This window comes from Diplotaxodon limnothrissa, linkage group LG18, assembly GCF_057381915.1.
Source record: "Diplotaxodon limnothrissa isolate DT_005_m linkage group LG18, D_limnothrissa_male_GT1.1, whole genome shotgun sequence".
Lineage (NCBI taxonomy): Eukaryota > Metazoa > Chordata > Actinopteri > Cichliformes > Cichlidae > Diplotaxodon > Diplotaxodon limnothrissa.
In genome coordinates, this window is record NC_140613.1 from 13,951,005 (window position 1) to 13,971,791 (window position 20,787).

The following is a 20,787-nucleotide window of genomic DNA, read 5'->3' on the forward strand; positions in this document are numbered from 1 at the left end:
TAGTTAAAAATACTTAACAGATTGTAAAATGATTAGTGAGACGATTAGTACTTAAATGATTAGAGCAAATATTTGTCATCCCATGTGTTGGATTCAGTTGTGGGATTGCCTAGTGCTGTTATCTTCAGTCAAAGTAATTGAGAAGAGCTAATATTACTGTAATGTTATAACTTTATTGTAAGCCTGATCATCCGGTATTTACTGTGCTTCCTTGGGAGGTTTATCGCTACAGGGTTTGAGAAAGATGTGATGCCACTGGCAGGCGACCAAATAAAACAAGTCTTTATATTAATTAAAATTGCAGAGCTCTGGTTTTATGTATGTTAATGTAAGTAAATAAATAGAAAATGTATTTTATGTGCAAACTGAAATGGAATTTCGCTTCAAAACTTTTTGGTAACCACAAATTATTAAATCTGTCCAAAAACATTGCAATATTTACCAGAACTTCCTCAGCTCTAGCTCTGCGCCTGCTATAAAACATGACATTCATTCTTATCCATTTCTTATGATGATATAAGATAGGCTAATACATCGACTAACTAAATGAATAACAATATATAATCATAGACAAAAGACAAAAATTATGTGCATAAGATATAATTGGTATATGGTAATATCATGACAAATAGTTGTGTGGACTTATACTGTATTAACTAAAAAAGCTACAAATAAACTATAAAGTATAAAATAAACTATAAAATACTTTATAACTAATGATATAGTAACAGAAAAGCAGAAGATATTTCTTTTTTTTTTTTTTTTAAAAAGTATATTTTCATATGAGGACAAGGCTTTATTTTAAAGAACAGCACAATAAAGTCACCATTGCTTAAGAAAACACAAATGATACAAATTAAGTATATGGATAAAATGAACCAAAATGTTATGAGTCCATATGAGGGCAGAGAGTCTCAGGAGGTTAAAATATCAGCACCTTGCCATATAACTCTTTTGGCAAGATGTACAGGCCAGACAATGAGGTAAAAGTGTCATGAATTCTAATTTGAGCATTCCGTTTGTTTCTCTGTCTTATTTAGGACCACATTCAGTGTAAATATCTATCCCTCCATGCACTTTCTTCTGTTTATACGGGGGCAGGAGCCTAAGCAGAGAAGCCCCAAACTCCCTATCCTTGACCACCTCCTCCAGCTTGTCCGAGGGAAAACCAAGCAGTCCCAGGGTGGTCGAGAGATATAATCTCTCCAGCGACTCCTGGGTCTTCCCGGTGGGACATTCCCAAAACACCAACCCCAAGAGGCATCCTTGTCAGATGCCTGAAACACCTCAACTGGCTCCTTTTGATGCGGCAGCACTCTGAGCCTTTTCCAAATGGCTGAACTTCTCACCCTATCTCTAAGAGAGAGGCCAGCCACCCTTTGAAGAAAGCTCTTTTACCTATTTCTGTATCCTCAATCCTGTTCTTTTGGTCACTGCCTGAAGCTTGTGACCATAGGTGTGGTTAGGGATGTAGATTGACAGGTAAATTGAATGCTTCACTTTTACGCTCGGCTCTCTCTTCACCACAACGGACCAGTACAGCATCCGCATCACTGCAGCCGCAGCACCAATCCGTCAATTGACCTCCCACTCCCCTCTCCACCCACTCGTAACCCTTAGAAGTCCTCTACTTGGGTTAGTAACACCGGTACTGCAAACTGCTCCAGTGCGAGCTGGAGGACACCACCTGATGAAGCAAACAGAACCACATAATCTGCCACCACATCAAAGCGGTTGTGGGATTCATCGGGAAACTAGCGGATGATACCGTGGAGACAAAGACTATCACAACGTTTCCCAACCAGAAGCCGTGGGTGGATAAAACCATCCGCGACGCTCTGAGATCCCGCACCGCTGCCTACAACACGGGACTCATGACGGGGGACATGGACCCGTACAAAGCCGCGTCATATAACGTGCGGAGGGCGGTGAAAGAGGCGAAGCAGCTCTACGGGAGGAAACTAGAGTCACAACTCCAACAGAGTGACTCTAGGAGCCTGTGGCGGGGACTAAGGACAATAACGGACTATAAAGCACCAACAACCGGTATGACGAACGCGGCCGTGACTCTGGCAGACGAGCTGAACACTTTCTATGCTCGCTTCGAGGCTGCAGCTAAGGACTCCAACAATGCTAATGCTAGCGGCGCTAACGGCTGCAGACAGGAAGATACTGCCAGCACCGGAAACGTGCTCGTCATCTCTGAGCATGAAGTAAGGAGAGCCTTCAAGAGAGTGAACACCAGGAAAGCAGCAGGACCAGACAGCATCCCAGGTCGTATCCTAAGAGACTGCGCATACCAGCTAGCTCCTGTGTTCACTGAGATATTCAACATCTCTTTATCTCAGTCGGTGATCCCCACATGCTTCAAAGAGTCCATCATTGTTCCTGTCCCGAAGAAACCCCACCCTGCTTCTCTCAGTGACTACCGCCCTGTAGCCCTCACCTCAGTAGTGATGAAGTGCTTTGAACGCCTGGTCAGAGACTTCATCATTTCTTCACTACCAGACACACTGGACCCACTACAGTTCGCTTACCGTCCAAATCGTTCCACAGACGATGCCATCTCTCATCTCCTCCACACATCACTCACTCACTTGGACACTAGAAAGGGGAATTATGTTAAAATGCTCTTCATAGACTACAGCTCTGCATTTAATACCATAATTCCCTCCACACTCACCACCAAGCTGGAGCATCTGGGACTCAGCTCATCTATGTGTCAGTGGATCTCCAACTTCCTAACTGGCAGACCACAGGCAGTAAGGATGGGCGGACATGTCTCAGCCTCCACCACTCTCAGCACTGGAGCCCCCCAGGGGTGTGTTCTGAGCCCCCTGCTGTACTCTTTGTACACATATGACTGTGTGGCCACTACCAGCTCCACCACCATCATCAAGTCCGCTCCGAGCTCCCTGACCTGCACTCAATCTACAGCAGGCGGTGCTGGACGAAGGCCAGGAAGATCGTGAAGGACCTCAGCCATCCCAACAACGGACTGTTCTCTCTGTTGAGGTCAGGAAAGCGATTCCACTGCCTGAAGACCAACACAGAGAGACTGAGGAGGAGCTTCTTCCCGCAGGCGATACGGTCTCTCAATCACACCACCACACAGTACTGACCCACACATATAGTTCTTACACACACACTGGACATTCTGGACATTGTTTCACTTCATCACTTAAATCACTTTAAGCATATTTGCACTGCACAAGACATAATGTGGATTGCACAACACTGGTCACTATGTTCTTCATTTCCAGTTAATACTTGTACAGCTGCTGTTATTGTGTATATATATATTTATTTATTTATTTATATTTCTTCATACATTCTTATATAGTTCTATACTGTGTATTGTGTATTTTGTTGTACAGTTATTTTATTTTCAACTTTAATTTATATATTTTATCTTATTCTTTCCCAGTTAACTTTACCCTTCATTCTAAATTGTGTTGTACAGTTATTTCATTTTTAACCTTAATTTATATTTCATTCCTTCCTAGTTAAATTTACCCTTTTTAATTTTTCATATTTATTTCCTATCTTATTCATAGCCTTTTTTTTTTCTTTTTTTTTTTTTTTTAGGTCACGAGCAGTTGTCTAAGCATTTCACTGCATATCGTACTGTGTATGACTGTGTACGTGACAAATAAAATTTGAATTTGAATTTGATTTGAAGCAGAGATGGGATTCTGAGACTGCCCAAGTTGAAGCCTTCCACCACTCGGCTACACCTAGAAATTCTGTCCATAAACTTTATGAACAGAATTGATGACAAAGGGCAGCCCTGGGGGAGTCTGACACCCACCAGGAATGAGTCTCACTTCCCTCAGTATTGGTGCCCCTCAAGGATGTGTCCTCTCACCACTACTGTTCTCCCTCTACACTAACGACTGCACCTCCAAGAACTCGGCTGTCAAACTCCTAAAGTTTGCAGATGACACCACTGTCATTGGCCTCATTCAAGATGGTGATGAGTCTGCATACCGGCAGGAAGTTGAGCGGCTGGTACTCTGGTGCAGTCAGCACAATCTGGAGCTGAACACTCTTAAGACTGTAGAGATGACAGTGGACTTCAGGAGACATCCCTCAACTCTGCTCCCCCTCACCATATCAGACAGCCCTGTGTCAACTGTGAAGACCTTCAAGTTCCTGGGTACAACCATCTCCCAGGACCTGAAGTGAGAGACCAACATCAACTCCATCCTCAAAAAGACCCAGCAGAGGATGTACTTCCTGAGACAACTGGGGAAGTACAGTCTTCCACAGGAGCTGCTGATCCAGTTCTACACTGTGGTCATTGAGTCTGTCCTGTGCTCCTCCATCACAGTCTGGTATGGAGCAGCCACTAAACAGGACAGGAGCAGACTGCAGCACACTGTACGGGCAGCAGAAAGGATCATCGGCACCCCCCTGCCCTCCATCCAGGATCTGTACCTCTCAAGAACCAGGAAACGGGCAGGGAAAATCATCACAGACCCCTCACACCCTGGACACAGACTTTTTGATCTGCTGCCCTCTGGCAGACGGTACAGAAGCCTGCAGACCAGGACCACCTGACACAGGAACAGTTTCTTTCCCCTCGTCATCTCCCTTCTTAACAGTTGACCTGTCACACTGCTCCCACTGCCAGACTGCAGCTGCACCTTATGTACATTTTGTAGTATTCATTACTTTTTTTTTTTTTTTGTAATGTAGTATTCATTCCACCTCATTCATTTCTGTATTTTATGTATATAAGTTTAGATTCGTTATTTATAGTTGGTTTACACAGCTTTGTGTATGTATGTGTAATGTGTGTATATATAGACGTGTGTGTGTGTGTGTGTGTGTGTGTGTGTGTGTGTGTGTGTGTGTGTGTGTGTGTGTGTGTGTGTGTGATTTACATTACTGTGCTTGAGAGCCACCATCTACCGGAACCAAATTCCCTGTATGTGTCTGCACATATACTTGGCCAATAAACACGATTCTGATTCTGATTATTGCCAGCTAAGCAGACCAAGCTCTTCCAATGGTTCTATAAGGATCAAATGGCTCCTAGCAATGGGACAGACACCCCATACTCCTGTGCCTCCCACAGAACATTTCTAGGGACACTGTCAAATGCCTTCTCCAAGTCCACAAAACACATGTAGACTCGCAAACTCCCATGCACCCTCAAGTACCCCCCAAGAGGGTAAAGAACTGGTTCAGTGTTCCACGATTGGGACGAAAACTGCATTGTTCCTCCTGTACCTCATGTTCGACTAACAGATGGACTCTCCTTTCCTGCACCCTGGCGTAGACTTTCCCGGGTAGGCTGACGAGTGTGTTCCCCCTATAGTAGGAGCACACGCTCTGGTCCCTCTTCTTAAAGATGGGAACCACCAACCCACATCCACCCCGAGGCCCTGCCAACAAGGAGTTTAACTGCCTTAGTGACTTCACCCCTAGTGATGGACGAGTCGTCCCCCTTGCCCCCCATGGAAATATCATGTTTAGTTTATTTTAAGGTTACATTTACTATAATGTTTAACCTTTATAATTGTGATAATTCCTAGAATTCTCTGACCCATCCTCACTGCTTGTCCACATCTAATTAGAATTAATTAGAAGACCCACGCACCAAAAGAGGGTAAAAGGGCAAAACCTGTGACCTAAGATTAGAAAAAAGAAATAATGCATTTAGTTCTGCTTTTGCCTCCTGACTTTCCCCGTAGTTACTTAATGTAGTATTGATCTGTCTTTTAAGTCTCATTATTATATTTCCCCTAAAACTATTTATTTAGTCTTTCTTTGTATTGTTTACCCTGTTAAACTGTGGAACTTCATTTTGTTTTCATTTCAATGGCTTCATCAACCCTAAATGATTTATTCATTCTTCCTTTCCCACTAATTTCAAGGGAGCTCTCAACATTTCTTTACGGGGATTAACTTCCTTAGCTTGCAGTTTTGCACTGAGCTCTAAAAGATTGATACTGAAAGCAACGGAGGAGCAAATCAAGCTAAGTGCTGTGAATTGTGCCTGACTAGAATTTAAATAGATGTCTGTAGTCAAACAGTTGTGAGTTTATGCCTCCCCCCCAGTTTGCTGTCATGAGTGCTGTAAGTGTGTGTGAGTGAGTGTGTATATGACCTCAGCTTTTAGAGCCATGCTGTTATCACTTCATGGAGGTGTGGGTGTGTTTTAGGGCCAAACGTAAGTGATAGTAGAATAGGTGTGTTAATGTAGCTGTGTAGGTTTCCCAATGTTTGTACGTGTGTGTGTAGAAGTAAGGTTGGTGGGATCAAGTGGAGTTTGAATGCCGTGTGTGTGTGTGTGTGTGTGTGTGTGTGTGTGTGTGTGTGTGTGTGTGTGTGTGTGTGTGTGTGTGTGTGTCTTTTTGCATATTGGTATGACACTCTTAAATCCCTTTTCTGCATAAGTGATTGTAAGCATTTGCATTCTTACTTCTCTTTACTGTAACAGTAGACTCAAAAAAGTAGACTCTAAAGCTCTTCACTTATTTACAGGTAACTGTTATAATGTACCCATTTGATCCAGTATCAGTGAAAAAGTTTCTTATTTTAATGAGTCACTATTTTATTCTAATCGTACTGCGCTCTTACTTTTTATGTTGGTAGTCAAGTTTAGGAATTAGACCCATTGAACATATGCTAAATTGCCCATTTCATCTCAATAAATGCCATGAGCAGGCTTGCATTTGTGAGATTTGATCATTTACACTATTGATATGCTTCAATTCTAGTAAGCCATGAAGTTGATGATGCAATTTGCAATTAAGTTTATATACAGATCAGTGATAAATTAAAAGGAAAAAAACTAAATTAAATGAATTGTTTTAGCAAGCTGTTGGGCCACCATATGCACATTAAAGACTTTTTAATACACCTTAGTATCGATTCCCTGCCTCTGGAACACCACCGGAGAGAGCAACACATTCCTTATTTGGCATTTTGATGATTGCAGTGGAGAGCAATGTCGCTCGAAACTCTCAGTCAAGATCTGGTAAATGCAAAGGCACATAGCACATGATTGTACCCTCAAAATGGGGACATTGCCATCCTGGAAGAAAACACTCCCGTCAGGACTGAAATATGTCTTCCTAGGATAAAGCTGATCACTTTAAAACAACTTTGCGTTGATTTGCCATGACCTTTTCCTCTAAGGAGAAATGTGGAGCCTTACCATTTGAGCAAAATGCTCAGTAAAGCATAATGGAGCCACGTCATGTCTTCAGTATAGGGTTCCTGAACCCTGGAGATTTTTCCTTTTAATTTGATAACTGATCTGTATTATTTGGGATTCTCAGTTTTACTTCATATTCATTAAAATAAGCTTTATAATGTGTAAATGTGTAGTTCTTTCCTTTGTTAAAAAAAAATCAGATTGTGCTTGGTTCACATGAAATTTTCAGCTCAAGAAAGATAGCGATAGCGCAGTCATCATCTTTATAGTGTAATGTTCAGCTGGTTTTTGCATGACCCTGATGTCTTTTCGTCCTGTCTTTCCGAAGCCTCATTCTCCTCGTGTTTGTTCTTTCTCTGGCAGGCGCAAGTACAAGAAGACATCCCAGAGGTAAGACTTGCTGCTGGGACTGGACCTCCTCCTTTAGCCCTGTGCCTACCCATCTCCCCTTCATATTTTACCCCCTCCACTTTCTGCCTGTCTTCTTTTCATTTCCTGCCATCTGCATCACCGGACCTTAGGAAATAACTTTTTATTAATATTATTATTATTAATTATTCATTGTTGCTTTCAGTGCAAAATCACTTTTGCAGTATTGTTATGAATGTGTAATTTAAATAAAGGTTGTTGTTGTTATTATTATTATTATTATTATTATTATTATTATGATTAGTATCTTATTACTATTGTTATTGTTATCCCCCTGTTCACCACCTTAAATCCCGAGAGCCACATATAGTACCTAAACAAGTAAAGCACACCTTGCCACACTTGCGGGCATTCACAGATACTCTTGCTTTCACTCTCTCTTTCCCTCTTGGGTTGATTCAAGTGTCGACTGAGTACAATAGATAGAAATCAGGGCGACACAGTTTACCATAGAACACGCACACAACTTGAAAGCCTGACAGATAACTCAATGTTATCTTCATTTTTATTAAACTTTCATTTGTTTTCTTCTGTTGGAGATGCTCAGGGGAAATCAGGCTCTGCATTAAGTGAGACATGAATGCATTTATTTACAAGAGTAAAAGCGGGGATTAATTAATGTTGCTAGATAAATGGGTAATGTAGGTTTAAGTGTCATTTATTACAGATGTTACTGCATTGAACATTAAATGGGTGTCATGCGTTTTTTTTTCAGTTATGTATCTGGTTATTTTTTTCTTGGTGCAACAGACATGTTTTATTGCTTGGTGACCCAAAAGGTTTAAAACTAAAAGGCTTTATACATACCTTCAAAAACGGTAGTCTTTTGTGGTGAATGAAATTTGTACCTGATGTATTGTTTGAGACAATCTTCCTACATTCTTTATAAAAGAGTAATGTCTTTTCTCAAAATAAACAATATACCTTGTTGAGTGAAAAAATAATTTTATTGAAGTTTTACACAAGAAATTATTTTTTTCAGCATCTACAGTATATGTGTCAAAAATCAGCATTATCACTAAGATTTGTGCTCTCTTAAAATTTGTGCTCTAATATTAATTCACACTCACCGGCCTCTCTTCGTATACCTCTTAGTTATAACTCGCTAGCACCAGGTTGGACTCCATTTGGCTTCAGAACCACCTTAATACTTCATGGCACAGACTGTGCATTCCTGTCAGCTTGAAGCACTCCGACCATTTCCCTCTCAACTTTGGCACCAACAAGTCATTTTCTCCCAGAGAACTGCCACTCACTGGATTTCTCTTTTTCAGACCATCTATGAACCCTAGAGATGGTTGTATAGGAATATCCCAGTAGATCAGCAGTTATACTCAGACCAGCCTGTCTTGCATCAGCAATCGTGTCATGTTATGTCACTAAAGTCGCCTTTCTTCCTCATTCTAGTAAACTACAGCAGGTTGTCTAGACCATGTCTATATTATTAAATGCATTGAGTTGGCAATTAGATATTAGTGCTTACAAGCAGTTGATGGCAGGTAAGTGTACATGTTATGTATATGACCTACATAACACAACAACATCATTGTCAAATATTTTCAGCTTGCTTATTTAAGTTTAAACCTTATAAAAGTCACAGATGTGGCAATTTCTCAACTGCAAATTATTGTGTCCAAAACCATGGCGTCCACATAAAAACCATGGCGTCCACATAAAAAGCAAGCTGCTTTTCACCAGCTTCTTTAAAACGGACATTTGGTTACTAGAGGAATGTTCTAGGCTCTGGTTGCATCATATGTCAGCTACTGTTATCTTTCGCTCCATTCGGTACTTGCTTTTATCACTTGCTTCACTTGCTTGTTTTTTGTTTTGACTGTCATCACTACGGTGGCATTTCATAGAGTCTCCGGTGGCTAAATAGCTGCTAGTCTCTCCCTGTGTGTATGCCGGTATAGACAAAAGTATCTAACTCTCCTGCTTTTCAGGCTCAGCTCATTCGTTTTTTTTATTGAAAAATAGAAAAAACAAAGTTTAAAAAAAACAAACATTAAGACAATTTCAGTCATACCTCTTAAGTGTATTCTTTCATGGAATACAGTGCTTCTTTTTCCACCTACTTTTCCACCATTTGCACAAATCATGATCAGTAGTAAACAAGAAAATTGTAAACACTCCACAAAATGAAATTCCAAAACACTTTTTTTTTGCTGCAGCCTGTTTCATGGCACTTTCCTGGGAACTGATGGATTGCTGCACAGTCAGAGAAATACTGCTCATGTTATTGGCACAGTGTGTGGTCGTTTAGAGTGGTATAGCCTTAGCTGTTGGAAACTCCTTCTCTCTCCCTGCCGCAGTCTCTCTATCGTTCTCGCTCTCTTCGCTGGGTGGGTGAGTTCCTGTGTGGAGGAGCCGGGTGATTGACAGCTCCATATGTGTCTGTGTAATTACGGCCGGGCTAATTGGCAGAGAGGAACACTGGGAAATTGTTATTACTGACACACCAGGACAACCCCTTACACACACAGATGGAAGCAGAGACTGCCCTCCTCACAGAGGGAGGCATGGAGTGACGAGGGAGAGGAGTGTTTGTGTGAATGTGCACATAGAAAGGAGGTTAAGAGGGATGAAAGTAAAGCTGTAAAAAGAATAGAAGATAGTCTGTGTAGGCCTGTGATTGTGTGTTTTATCTGGGGTTGGTGCTGGAAATAGGGAAACAGTTTGCCTACTTCTGTATAGGTTATCATTTTTGATCACATGATCTCTATTGTGTTCTGCTCTTCTCTTTCAACAGTTGGCAGGTTGGTAAGCCCCGCCTCCCACTTAGTTACTGTTGCTGTGGTTGTCAAGCTTTCCATTCATAGCACAGCACATCTGCAATTTACAAAGATGGCAATGGCAGGTTTCATTTTGCAATTTTTGGAGCAATAATCCAAATTTAAATCCAAAGTTGTTTAAGACTAAAACAAGCTAACTGTTGCTGTTTTATTAATAATAAAGAAGGCTTTTATTAAGAGTACATATAAAAGCTAGAATAACAAAAACAGATTTTTCGTGTTATGTGTTTTTCACTTAGCCTCAGCAGTTAGCTGGCCTTGCAATGATGATTACAATAAATACAGTTAATAGACTACAACATTTTTTGTTGTTATTGTCATTGTATGCTTAGTTTATAAAGACAGAGGTAAGATTTATGCTTCATTGCAAACCTTACAACACTCTTAATCCATTATCTGGTCAGAAACCTTATTTGATTTCATTCAGCTTGGCTTCCTCCGGCTCACTGTGATGTTGTCAAACCACATGGATTTCTCTCAGCCAATCAGTGAAGATCAGATTATGTCACAGATAGTGACATCATGGCATCTAACCCCCTAAGCCCCAACCTCAACCCTAACCCTGTTAACTTGTAATGCTTAGAAATGTATTAGACTACGTGGCATAAAAACAAGAAAAGGTTTTAGAAATCTGTCTTTTAGAAACTTGTATACAATTATGTATAAGGCAAATAACACTGATTTCATGTTTTTATTGCCATGTTTGGGCTGGCACGCTGGATGTTTTTGAGAAATTAAAATCAAAATGAAATCAAAAATTTATAATAAGCATTACTTTAAAAAAGAAAAAACTTTTTGTAAAACAGTAAGTTTAAAAATGTATGGATAACAGAAATAATTATATTTTAACGTTAGGCATGTAATTTTCATTAAAGAAGTGATTGAGGGAAACTGTGGCATAAACCTTACATTGGGTGGTAGCCTTAAAAATTTATTAAGCACTGTATACATGGTAAATTAACTGCCCTCAGTTTGCAGCCTGAAACTGAAAAAAGAAGTACTGAATATTTCAGTGAGTGCCAGATACACACTAAGACCTTACAATCCTGTTACTGACCATTCACTAAATCCGCCAGTGGATGAGGTTTAGTGAATGGTTTGTTTGAAATCTGTTACTTCTTTGACTAATCCCTTTGAATGTGTCAGACTTTGTGGACTGGTGCCAGCTGAACTACCTCCAGATCAACGCCAGTAAAACCAAGGAGCTGGTGGTAGACTTCCGCAGGCACAAGCATTCTCCACTGCAACCACTGAACATCCAGGGTATGGACATTGAGGCTGTGGACAGCTACAGGTACCTTGGTGTTCATCTGAACAACAGACTGGACTGGACTCATAACTCAGACGCCCTCTACAGGAAAGGGCAGAGCAGGTTGTACCTGCTGCGGAGACTCAGGTCGTTTGGGGTGGAGGGCCCACTCCTGAAGACCTTCTATGACTCTGTGGTGGCTTCTGCTATCTTTTATGGTGTGGTCTGCTGGGGCGGCAGCATCTCTGCTGGGGACAGGAAGAGACTGAACAGGGTGATCCGAAGGGCCAGCTCTGTTCTAGGATGCCCTCTGGACCCAGTGGAGGTGGTGAGTGACAGGAGAATGGCGGCTAAGCTGTCATCCCTGTTGGACAACGTCTCCCACCCCATGCAGCAGACTGTGACAGCACTGAGCAGCTCCTTCAGTGGGAGACTGCGGCACCCACGGTGTGGGACGGAGAGATTTCGCAGGTCTTTCCTCCCCACTGCTGTCAGACTCCACAACAAAGACTTTAACTGAACAAACACACACATCCACACATGTGCAATAATACTAAGTGCAATAATCCTTTCTGGCATCGTTGTATTTTTACTCAGTTGTATATAGCATTCGTATTCTATTTTTATCTTATTGTATATTTTTATTCTATTTTATTCTACTGTATATAGTATATTATTTTATTCTATTCTGTACAGTTGTGTACTGTATTTATTCTTATTGTATTCTAATTTTTGCGTCATAACTTTTGCACTGTCCACTTCCTGCTGTGACAAAACAAATTTCCCACGTGTGGGACTAATAAAGGTTATCTTATCTTATCTTATCTAAAGCAGATTGATTGGAGCCACTAGGAAGAAAAGAGCACTTTCTCTTATGTTTACCAAAAAGGCATTGATCATCTGAACGCTACCACTTACAGTGATTATTCATCAACCGCCAAAAGCTACAAGTAGAGGACTTGAGTGTCTCTTTGTATTTCATGACAAGCGCCTGAATGCTACTCTGAATTAAGCATGCTTTTACTTAAGCCTGTAAATATGCTACAGTGGTCACTGCTTGTAGTTTAGCTTTTAAGTGTTTTGCCATCTGATCCAGACAGGCCTCCAGCCTTAAATGGTCTCCAGCCTTAAATGGTCTTTGTAAGTAACCGTGTGTGTGTGCGCGTGCGCGCGCTTATACAAGGGGTTCTTTGGGGTTTTTTTTTTTCTCATTTAGCCTTCTCGTGGTTAGTGTTTTGGTCCAGATCACAGCCTTTAAAACTGTCCAAGGCCTTACATCATGTTCTCTGTGGCAAAACTTTTTCAGCACAAGCCAGCCGTTTCCTCTCTGCCATAAATATCAGGCACCCTGTCTATGTATATTTTATAAATGCCAGTTTGTGTAGGACAGATTTTCAGGGATATATATATGTGTGTGTGTGTGTGTGTGTGTGTGTGTGTGTGTGTGTGTGTGTGTGTGTGTGTGTGTGTATATATAATTACCTATAATCCAAATTTCATTTTCTTCTCATACTGTAGTTGTGATTCATTAACTAAAAAAAGTATCAAATCTAAACTCCACTTGATTGCATTCGCAGATCCGCATCAAATTTCTAACAAAACCATTTAATTTTCCCTTTCTTGTTGTTACTTAGAAAAAATCCTTCTAATACTATCTGATCGCTCATTGATAGCTGAAATTTAAATGCCAAGTAATAACCACATTTCTTACTACCGAACCTCAGCAGCAGTTCAAGGCCTCTCTGTCTACATAAACTCAAAGTTTTTGAACAGACAATTCAGATTACAGGCAACAATATGACTGACAGAAAATAAAAATGAATAATATTAAGGAAAAAACTGGGACATGTCTTTAGGAAAATTCAGGAGAATTTTGGAGGCCTTATACAGTTTTAAACTATGACTGTATTTTTTTAAATCAGTATACACTTGACATGTTGAAGATTCACTGCACTAAGATTTGTTATCAGTCTTCATTCTGTATATCTATTTGTACAGCAATATTAATCCACCTGCCTGACTTTTCTTTTAATATGGTCTCATCAGAACATGGATACTGGACCTCCTGGGGTATTTGTTGTTGGCGCTGGGATGCTGGCATTAGATCATTTGGGTCCTAAAGGGTTGCAGGGTGGGACTCGGTAGATTGTGCCATTTCTGGAACATTGTCCCGATGCTGATTTGGACTGGGATCAGAGAAGCTCAAGAGGCAAGTCAATATTGGGCTCTTTGTCCTGTTTTGAAGCATAACTCAACAGTTTTTGGCACATTTTCCTCCTGGCAGAGGCAGCTGATCATGAAAAGTGCCTTTGCCGCTGGGACATGGTGTATTTTCTACAATGTTTAGGGGGGTCATACGTGTCTAATATCTACATGACAACATGACACAAGGTTTCCCATGGCATTGTGACACTGCGTTGTAACAAGTGATCAATGTTATTTGCTTCACCTTTCAGGGGTTTTAATTGGTGACGCTGATTTGTGTCATTATGTAGTAACTCATAGAAATAAAAATACAAATAAAATGAATGGTGAATTAAAAAAAGACAGCTCATTAACAGAAGAAAAAAGGCAAGGAGCAATAGAGAGGTGGACAGATATAGTCAGGCTGAGAGTCACAGGGGAAAATTGAACTCTTTGCTGAATGTCAGTAATCACGGAGCAAATCCTGGGATTGGCATTTCAAGAACAGCCCATTATAAGCCATTACCCGAGCCTCTCTGTCTCTCTTATCTGCGGTCTAAGGCCATTTGTCAGTCACCGCAGCTATTGGCCTGTCTATTGAAGATGATTCATTTGGAGCAACATTGGTGTATTGTTATCTTGTTATTGGTTTTTTTATGAGTGGATTCATCGGCCACTGGAACAAATATAATCATGTCTTTTAAAACAACCCGATTGTCTTTTGAGCAGTAAGGAGCTGGGGCAATTAGAACGGCAATAAAGATGATGATGTGCTGAGATAATAGATGAAAAACAGAGATGATGCCATTAATCACCTAAAAATTAGAAACACAAATGTCACTTCAGGCTCACTTGTGACAACAGCCTCATTTTAAACATTAATTATTATTATGAATTACACATTTTGAGAATGATTGCTTAGAACACGTGAACAATTTTTTACATTATCCCAAAAGTAGCAGAAGTAGTGTAAAACATATGTTTTTTTAAGGACAATTTTGTAGCTCAGTTTTTTGCTTGTGTGCTTTCCAGCTCAGATGTATTGATATTTATGCTTGCTTTTCCTTTTGTTCTTCCTTTCTCTATCTTTCCCTATCTAGAGGGGTAATTACCTGTCTCAAATGAATTTAAAAGCTTAGCCTATTTGCATTCTTCTTATCCAGTCTTCTTCTTCCCCCCTTTCCTTTCCACTCTGCCTCTCATCAGGTGATCTTTCCTTTTCATGCGTTACTGTTTCCTGATTCACTCCACGTCGCATTTTCTTAAAAAAAAAATGCTGGTACTGTAGTAAAATGCATTTTTTTACAAATTTATTTTACTTCTGTACATTAATATTCATAAATGCATACAACATGTGGCATTTTCAGCACCATGAACAACATCAGTAAAAGAGAATTAAAGCCACGTTTTTATGTTGTGTTGGTACTCCTCATGCAGCAAAGACAGTTTTGACTCTTTGCGGCTTGAACACTGGAAGTCCTTTAGTGTTTACCACTGAGAAGTTGGGCTCTTTGGTTGAGGCTTGTTCTGGGGATACTGCTATCTGCAGAGATTACAGGCAAAATCAATGCTTTGGCTTTTTTTTTGTCCTTTTCTGTGAGGCAGCTGTGATTGGAGTTGCAGTGATTTTGTTCTCTGTGGGAATGCTGTTGCTACTGTGGAGTGCCATTGTGCCAAAGCTCAGGTGTGGAACGTGTGGGGACAATGCAATATTCAGATGGATGCAGTGTCAAAGTGACATCCGCATGAATGCCAGGACCCCGGGTTTCACACTTTTACCTGTCATTGGTTTCATGGACATCAGGTGTGGTAGATTTTTATTATGGAATGGTATGGAGGTTCCATTTAGACTGAATAATACCCTTCAGTATCTGCAAACAGAGCAAATCACTTTCACACTAATTGTTGTCTGTGCAATCCGGTCATCATAACAGAGAAATCGAATGTGTTACTGTAAGTGCTTCATTTTCATTTTACAGCAATATGCTTCTACCCTGATTATTTTCTTCCTCTTTGCCTACCTCAGAGAGCCATCATTAAGCTAAGTATATTGATACAGTGAAGATTAATTACAAAGCCTAAATGAAAGGCTTTCATCCTAAGTTGAATCTATAGGAGAGATGAGCACATAAACGTCACATGCTTTAATGGTGCCAATTCACCAGGCTTCCCCTTCCTACTGCCTGCAGCAGATAATATTCCAGATTTATGGTGCAGATTGTCTCCTTAACCTGGTTGTTTATAACCATCCTTCATCTAACCAGTCCACCCCTGTGCCGGTCCCTACTGCCTGTTTGTCCATTTGGCATGACTTCAGGACAGAGGCAGTTAGATGAGCAGCAATGTGTAACTAGTGTCCATGAGTTTATATTGAGATAAAATATTCAGTCACACTGATTGAGAATGCTTAAAAATACACTACATGCTTTGTCTGGCATCTGTCTGAATACGTTTGTGTGTGCTGCATATATTTTCTTTCCATTCAGCTATCATCTCATTCATCTTCAGATTTCTCAGTCAGCTCTAGTGGGAGTCACAGATCTAACATATGACCTATTTAAATACTTTATCTGGCCCACAGGTTCTGTCATTACCAATGTGAAAGACAACATATTCAAAATTGTCTTAAGCAGCAATGGTGACGATTTAAGAGATTTTAAAAAACAAAAAAACAGAAAAGCAGTAACTGGGAATGGCACTATGAGGGAGTTTGAGTAATTGGTAATGATAATAACTGGTTGTTTAGCAAATCTGTGTCTCAAATGATCAAACCCAGTGATTTAATATTAATTCGTTTTTTCTCCTCTGCTTCTGTCCCCTCACCCTCAATCAGCTGCAGCAGATGGATGCTTATTTTGTTTTCCTGTTAAAAGGGAGTTTTTCCTTCCCTCTGTTGCCAAGTGCTTGCTCATAGGAGGTCATCTGATTGTTGGATTCTCTCCATTATTTTCGGGTCTTTGTCTTACAGTATAAAGTGCCTTGAAGTGACTGCTGTTGTGATTTGGTGCGATATGAGTAAAACTTGAACTGAAAGTGTGGAGTGAAGTATGGAGATCTGAATAAAACATTTTCTGGTGAAATCAGGGAATTTACTTCCCATTTATCATAGTTTGTATTTTGTTGTACCATTCTCTATAAGCATTTAGCATATACATCTGGTAGTGAGACCCTGCCTCACCCTGTGCCTCATGGAAAGCCCAGCAGATAAATTAAAAAAATTAAGTTAAAAGCAATGAGTGAGCTGTGTCAAAACAAATATGGCATTAGCCACTGTTGGATGGTAGCCAAGGAGTTAATGGCTTGATTAGTAATGTGGTGCTTTGCAGCTTGTTGGTGCTTTGTTGTTATGTAAACAGGAAACATTGAAGGATTTCATTGCAAAATGAAACGTGTTGCTTTTCAATTGATGAAAATCTCTTGGCCGCATATGGGAAAATTAATAAACACTTGCTGTTGTTTGTATTTGCAAAAATGCACCATATTTGCTTTTCTGTTCTTTTTAATCTAAATGTGTGAGCATGTGGATAAACTGCTGTGGCGTTTTCTCTGATGCTAATCTAAGAGGGAAGCTAGAAATCACAACAGTCACGCACCCAGGAGTCTGTTTTCTGTCACGGTTTTTCAAACTTTCTTTTGGACAGGCTGGACTAAACATCCTTTCCAGAAAAAAAACTTTCAGTACAGTAGTTCACTGTTGTACAGTTAAACTCATGGGGACTGAGACTGAATGTCTCAAGTTCATGGTTTGTTTAAGTGAATATGTCAATCACTGACTTGTTGTATACTTTTCCAATCTAGTTTAATTTAAGCAAAAAAAAGAAAAAAAGAAAAAGCAAAAAGGCCAAACATTTGGCGTCTGTAGCTTCTCACTTGTTAAAAAGCACTTGTTATTGGTGCTAAATGTAAAACAGTAAATTAACTTCTGGGCTTTGGAATATTAATTGGACCAAATAAAATACTTAAATGGTAATGAATTCTCAGTTTTACTTTTACAACAGAAATGACTCTGTTCTTCTCTTGAACGACTAAACAAAGCATTGCAAGAGATAAGCACTTATCTCTTGCAATGCTAAAGGTTATCTAAACCAGCTATAGGCTGAATATAAACAGATATGGAATGCTTCTACATTTCAGGTCTACCTTGGCTCAGATTTAAATCTCAAGGTTAAATTGCTGTTCTGAGAACTCGAGGCTTTCAAATGGCTTGCATTCAATTAGGCTACCACTCCCAAACTATTAAATCTTTAACTTACCTCTATACAGGAATCCTAAGCAGTAGATGTGATCATTTAATAAATGTTGTTATTATAACAGGCTATAAGTGTGCATAGTTGTAAACAGATGTTAACACAAACTTTTATGTGAACAATAACCATGTGTAGAAGGTGAGGATGAGTCTACTGCTAGTTGCTACTTCGTCAGCAAAGGCTCTCATCAAACTGGTTGTGTCTAACTAGCACTTCCTTCCTCAGTGCAGCAATCTGAGCTAAATAAGTGGCCCTCAGGGCAGCAGCAAAGACACGAGGCTGGAGAGGAGTCTCCAGTGAGCTCAACAATCCTCTCATCACTACACTGCTGCTTGCTCCTGCTGGATATAATGAAGCGTAATTGAGTCATAAATGGCATGCTAATTTTGGTAACCATGGTGTTTGATGAAGACACTCAGTGTTTTGAGATGGCTTAAAGAGATAGTTTGATTTAGTGGAACTGCTTCGGTTTTTCTTTTTTGTGTTATGTATTTTTTGTTGGTAAGTAAACATTTCTCAAGGTAATAATTGAAAGACTGTTTTGCATTGCATTAGAGCACCTGATGATAAGGTGATAAAGGGGTCCTTAATGCTGTTCATTTGTTCTGCCATTGATCAGTTGTAATTAAAAACACACAAAGAATTGCATTAATGAATTCTACATGTAGAATGTAGAATGAGCTAAATTAATTTAAAAAAGTAAAAAAAAAAAAAAAAAACACTGAACAGATCTGTGTTTACATATTAAAGGAAAAGTTCACCCCAAAATCACATCTCCCTCTAGCTTGTAGTGATATTGGGGTACAGGGTCTGGATTCTCCCCAGTAGACCTTATATTTTCTCTTAAATGTTTAGTGCCTGAACTGAATTTAATTTTAGGCTACATTTTCCTTTGGGAATGAGTAAGGCACCTATATCTATAACTTTTATAACAATGATCAAAATCTTAAAAACGGTACCAACTGTCATCACAAAGAAGACTCCAGGTTTCAGCTATAAACAACATTTTCAGGATGTCTGTGAGCTTCTAGAAAAATAAGGCCAGAACCTCACCTGGAATAGTACATAAACTCATCCACAGGAAAAAACATACCAAAAGAAAAGGTGTGAATGTCCAATTACCACCACTGAGCGGAGGAAGAGGGGGCAGGTACACCACTGAGTTAATTAGCAACATCAAATGAAAAAGTTTTCCTTTTTGTCTTAAGTTAAACAATCAAAACATTTGGTACAAATGATAGAACTATGATTCCAAAAGATCCTTATGTCCATTCTACACAGTATTGGATACATTTCATGACAAACCTTTTGTTCTATTAAAAACCAGTGTGAGATTACTAGTGTGAGACAGTAATCAGTGTGTGATAACTATGTGCATTTTTCTGCTGATGGATGTAGCCTTTAGGGAAGGTGAAGTAATGGACTTAGTCAGCAACAATCCTCAGACTGTGGCATTCAAGGAATAATTGATTATCAATTGATTGTCTGATTAAAGGCCCAAAGCACAGTTTGCCAGGAAAACAGTCTCCGCACACACTCCAATCAGTCTGTAGATGACAAGTTCTGAGGTGAGCATCTGCATTCTTGGTAGAAATTTTCCATTTATTAGACAAAGTTACATTTTCCAGTCTTTACCTGTCCTGCCTTAGTAAGCGAGTGCCCACTGCAGCTTCAAATTTCTTTTCTTGGCTGACAGGAATGGAACATAATAGGATTTTCTGCTGTTGTAACAAGATTCTGAATCGTGAGATGCTTCTTTGTTCACTACAGTTATAAAGAGCAGGTAACAGGTTGCTTGTGCTTTTTCGACACATTTACCCAGTTGTTTTCTTTTTCACACCTTTCTGAACAAAATCTGGAGGCTGTTATGGTAAAAAATACTTTGAGACCACCAGTTTCAAAACAGCTTATCGCCTTCAGATATTGTCAAACATCATAAAAGTCAGTGACTCCTACACTCTGTCCAGTCTGATAAGTTTATTTGAAGTTTCAAGCTGATTGGGTGTTTTAGAGGTGGATAAGTCATGCTAGTTTCCTTTCTTTGATTAATATCATGATGATCATGTTGTTACATATAGACTGATCTGAGTTTTTTCAAATTTTTAATTCCTATAAAAATACATTGGTTTCAGGTGTCCTATACAGAGAACCACCCTCAGCACCAGTGTAAGAGAATACCAGGCTTAACAAATTTGCCTAAAGAGATTGTTTATGGGTTTTTAAGTGGATTGTGGGTAAAAAACAGCATTCTCAGCTTAGCGTTGTTAAATGTATTTTACAGGCATGGGTGATGAAACGTCTATATATGAACCACTCCCCAGTCCCCTACACAGGACTGAAGAGTGGTTTATTGGGAATAAAGGTTGTAGTTGTGAGGACTTTTTTGTGTACGTGTGTGTGCAAAGTGTATATGCAATGGTGCATTGCTAAACAAAGTGCACTCTGATGTCCTTGACTGCCCTGAGGTTGAAGGACACATCGTGATGACCGCACTAACCACAATGCAACGCTTTTTAGCTTTTATTGATCTTTCTGTTTGGTTGTGTGTTGTGTGTGTGGCAAGGACAAAGACAGAGACTGCTGTGCTATCATGCCTCTGGCCTATTTATTTATTTCCCTTTGTCTCCTTCTCATTGTGTTTTAGAATTAACCAAAATTATCTCGATATGGGTTTCAATATCTGTTATCAAGATATACTGTTGGAACACCTTT

General features: G+C 39.8%; 1 protein-coding gene across 1 annotated transcript in view; it reads left to right on the forward strand.

The window, feature by feature from the left end:
- pde1cb (phosphodiesterase 1C, calmodulin-dependent b) overlaps positions 1-20,787 on the forward strand; it is a 117,854-nt gene that overhangs the window by 51,643 nt on the left and 45,424 nt on the right. Inside the window, exon 4 of the mRNA XM_085377780.1 lies at positions 7,535-7,561. Within this exon, the coding sequence (XP_085233906.1) occupies positions 7,535-7,561 (27 nt within the window). The remainder of the gene's footprint in view (positions 1-7,534; positions 7,562-20,787) is intronic.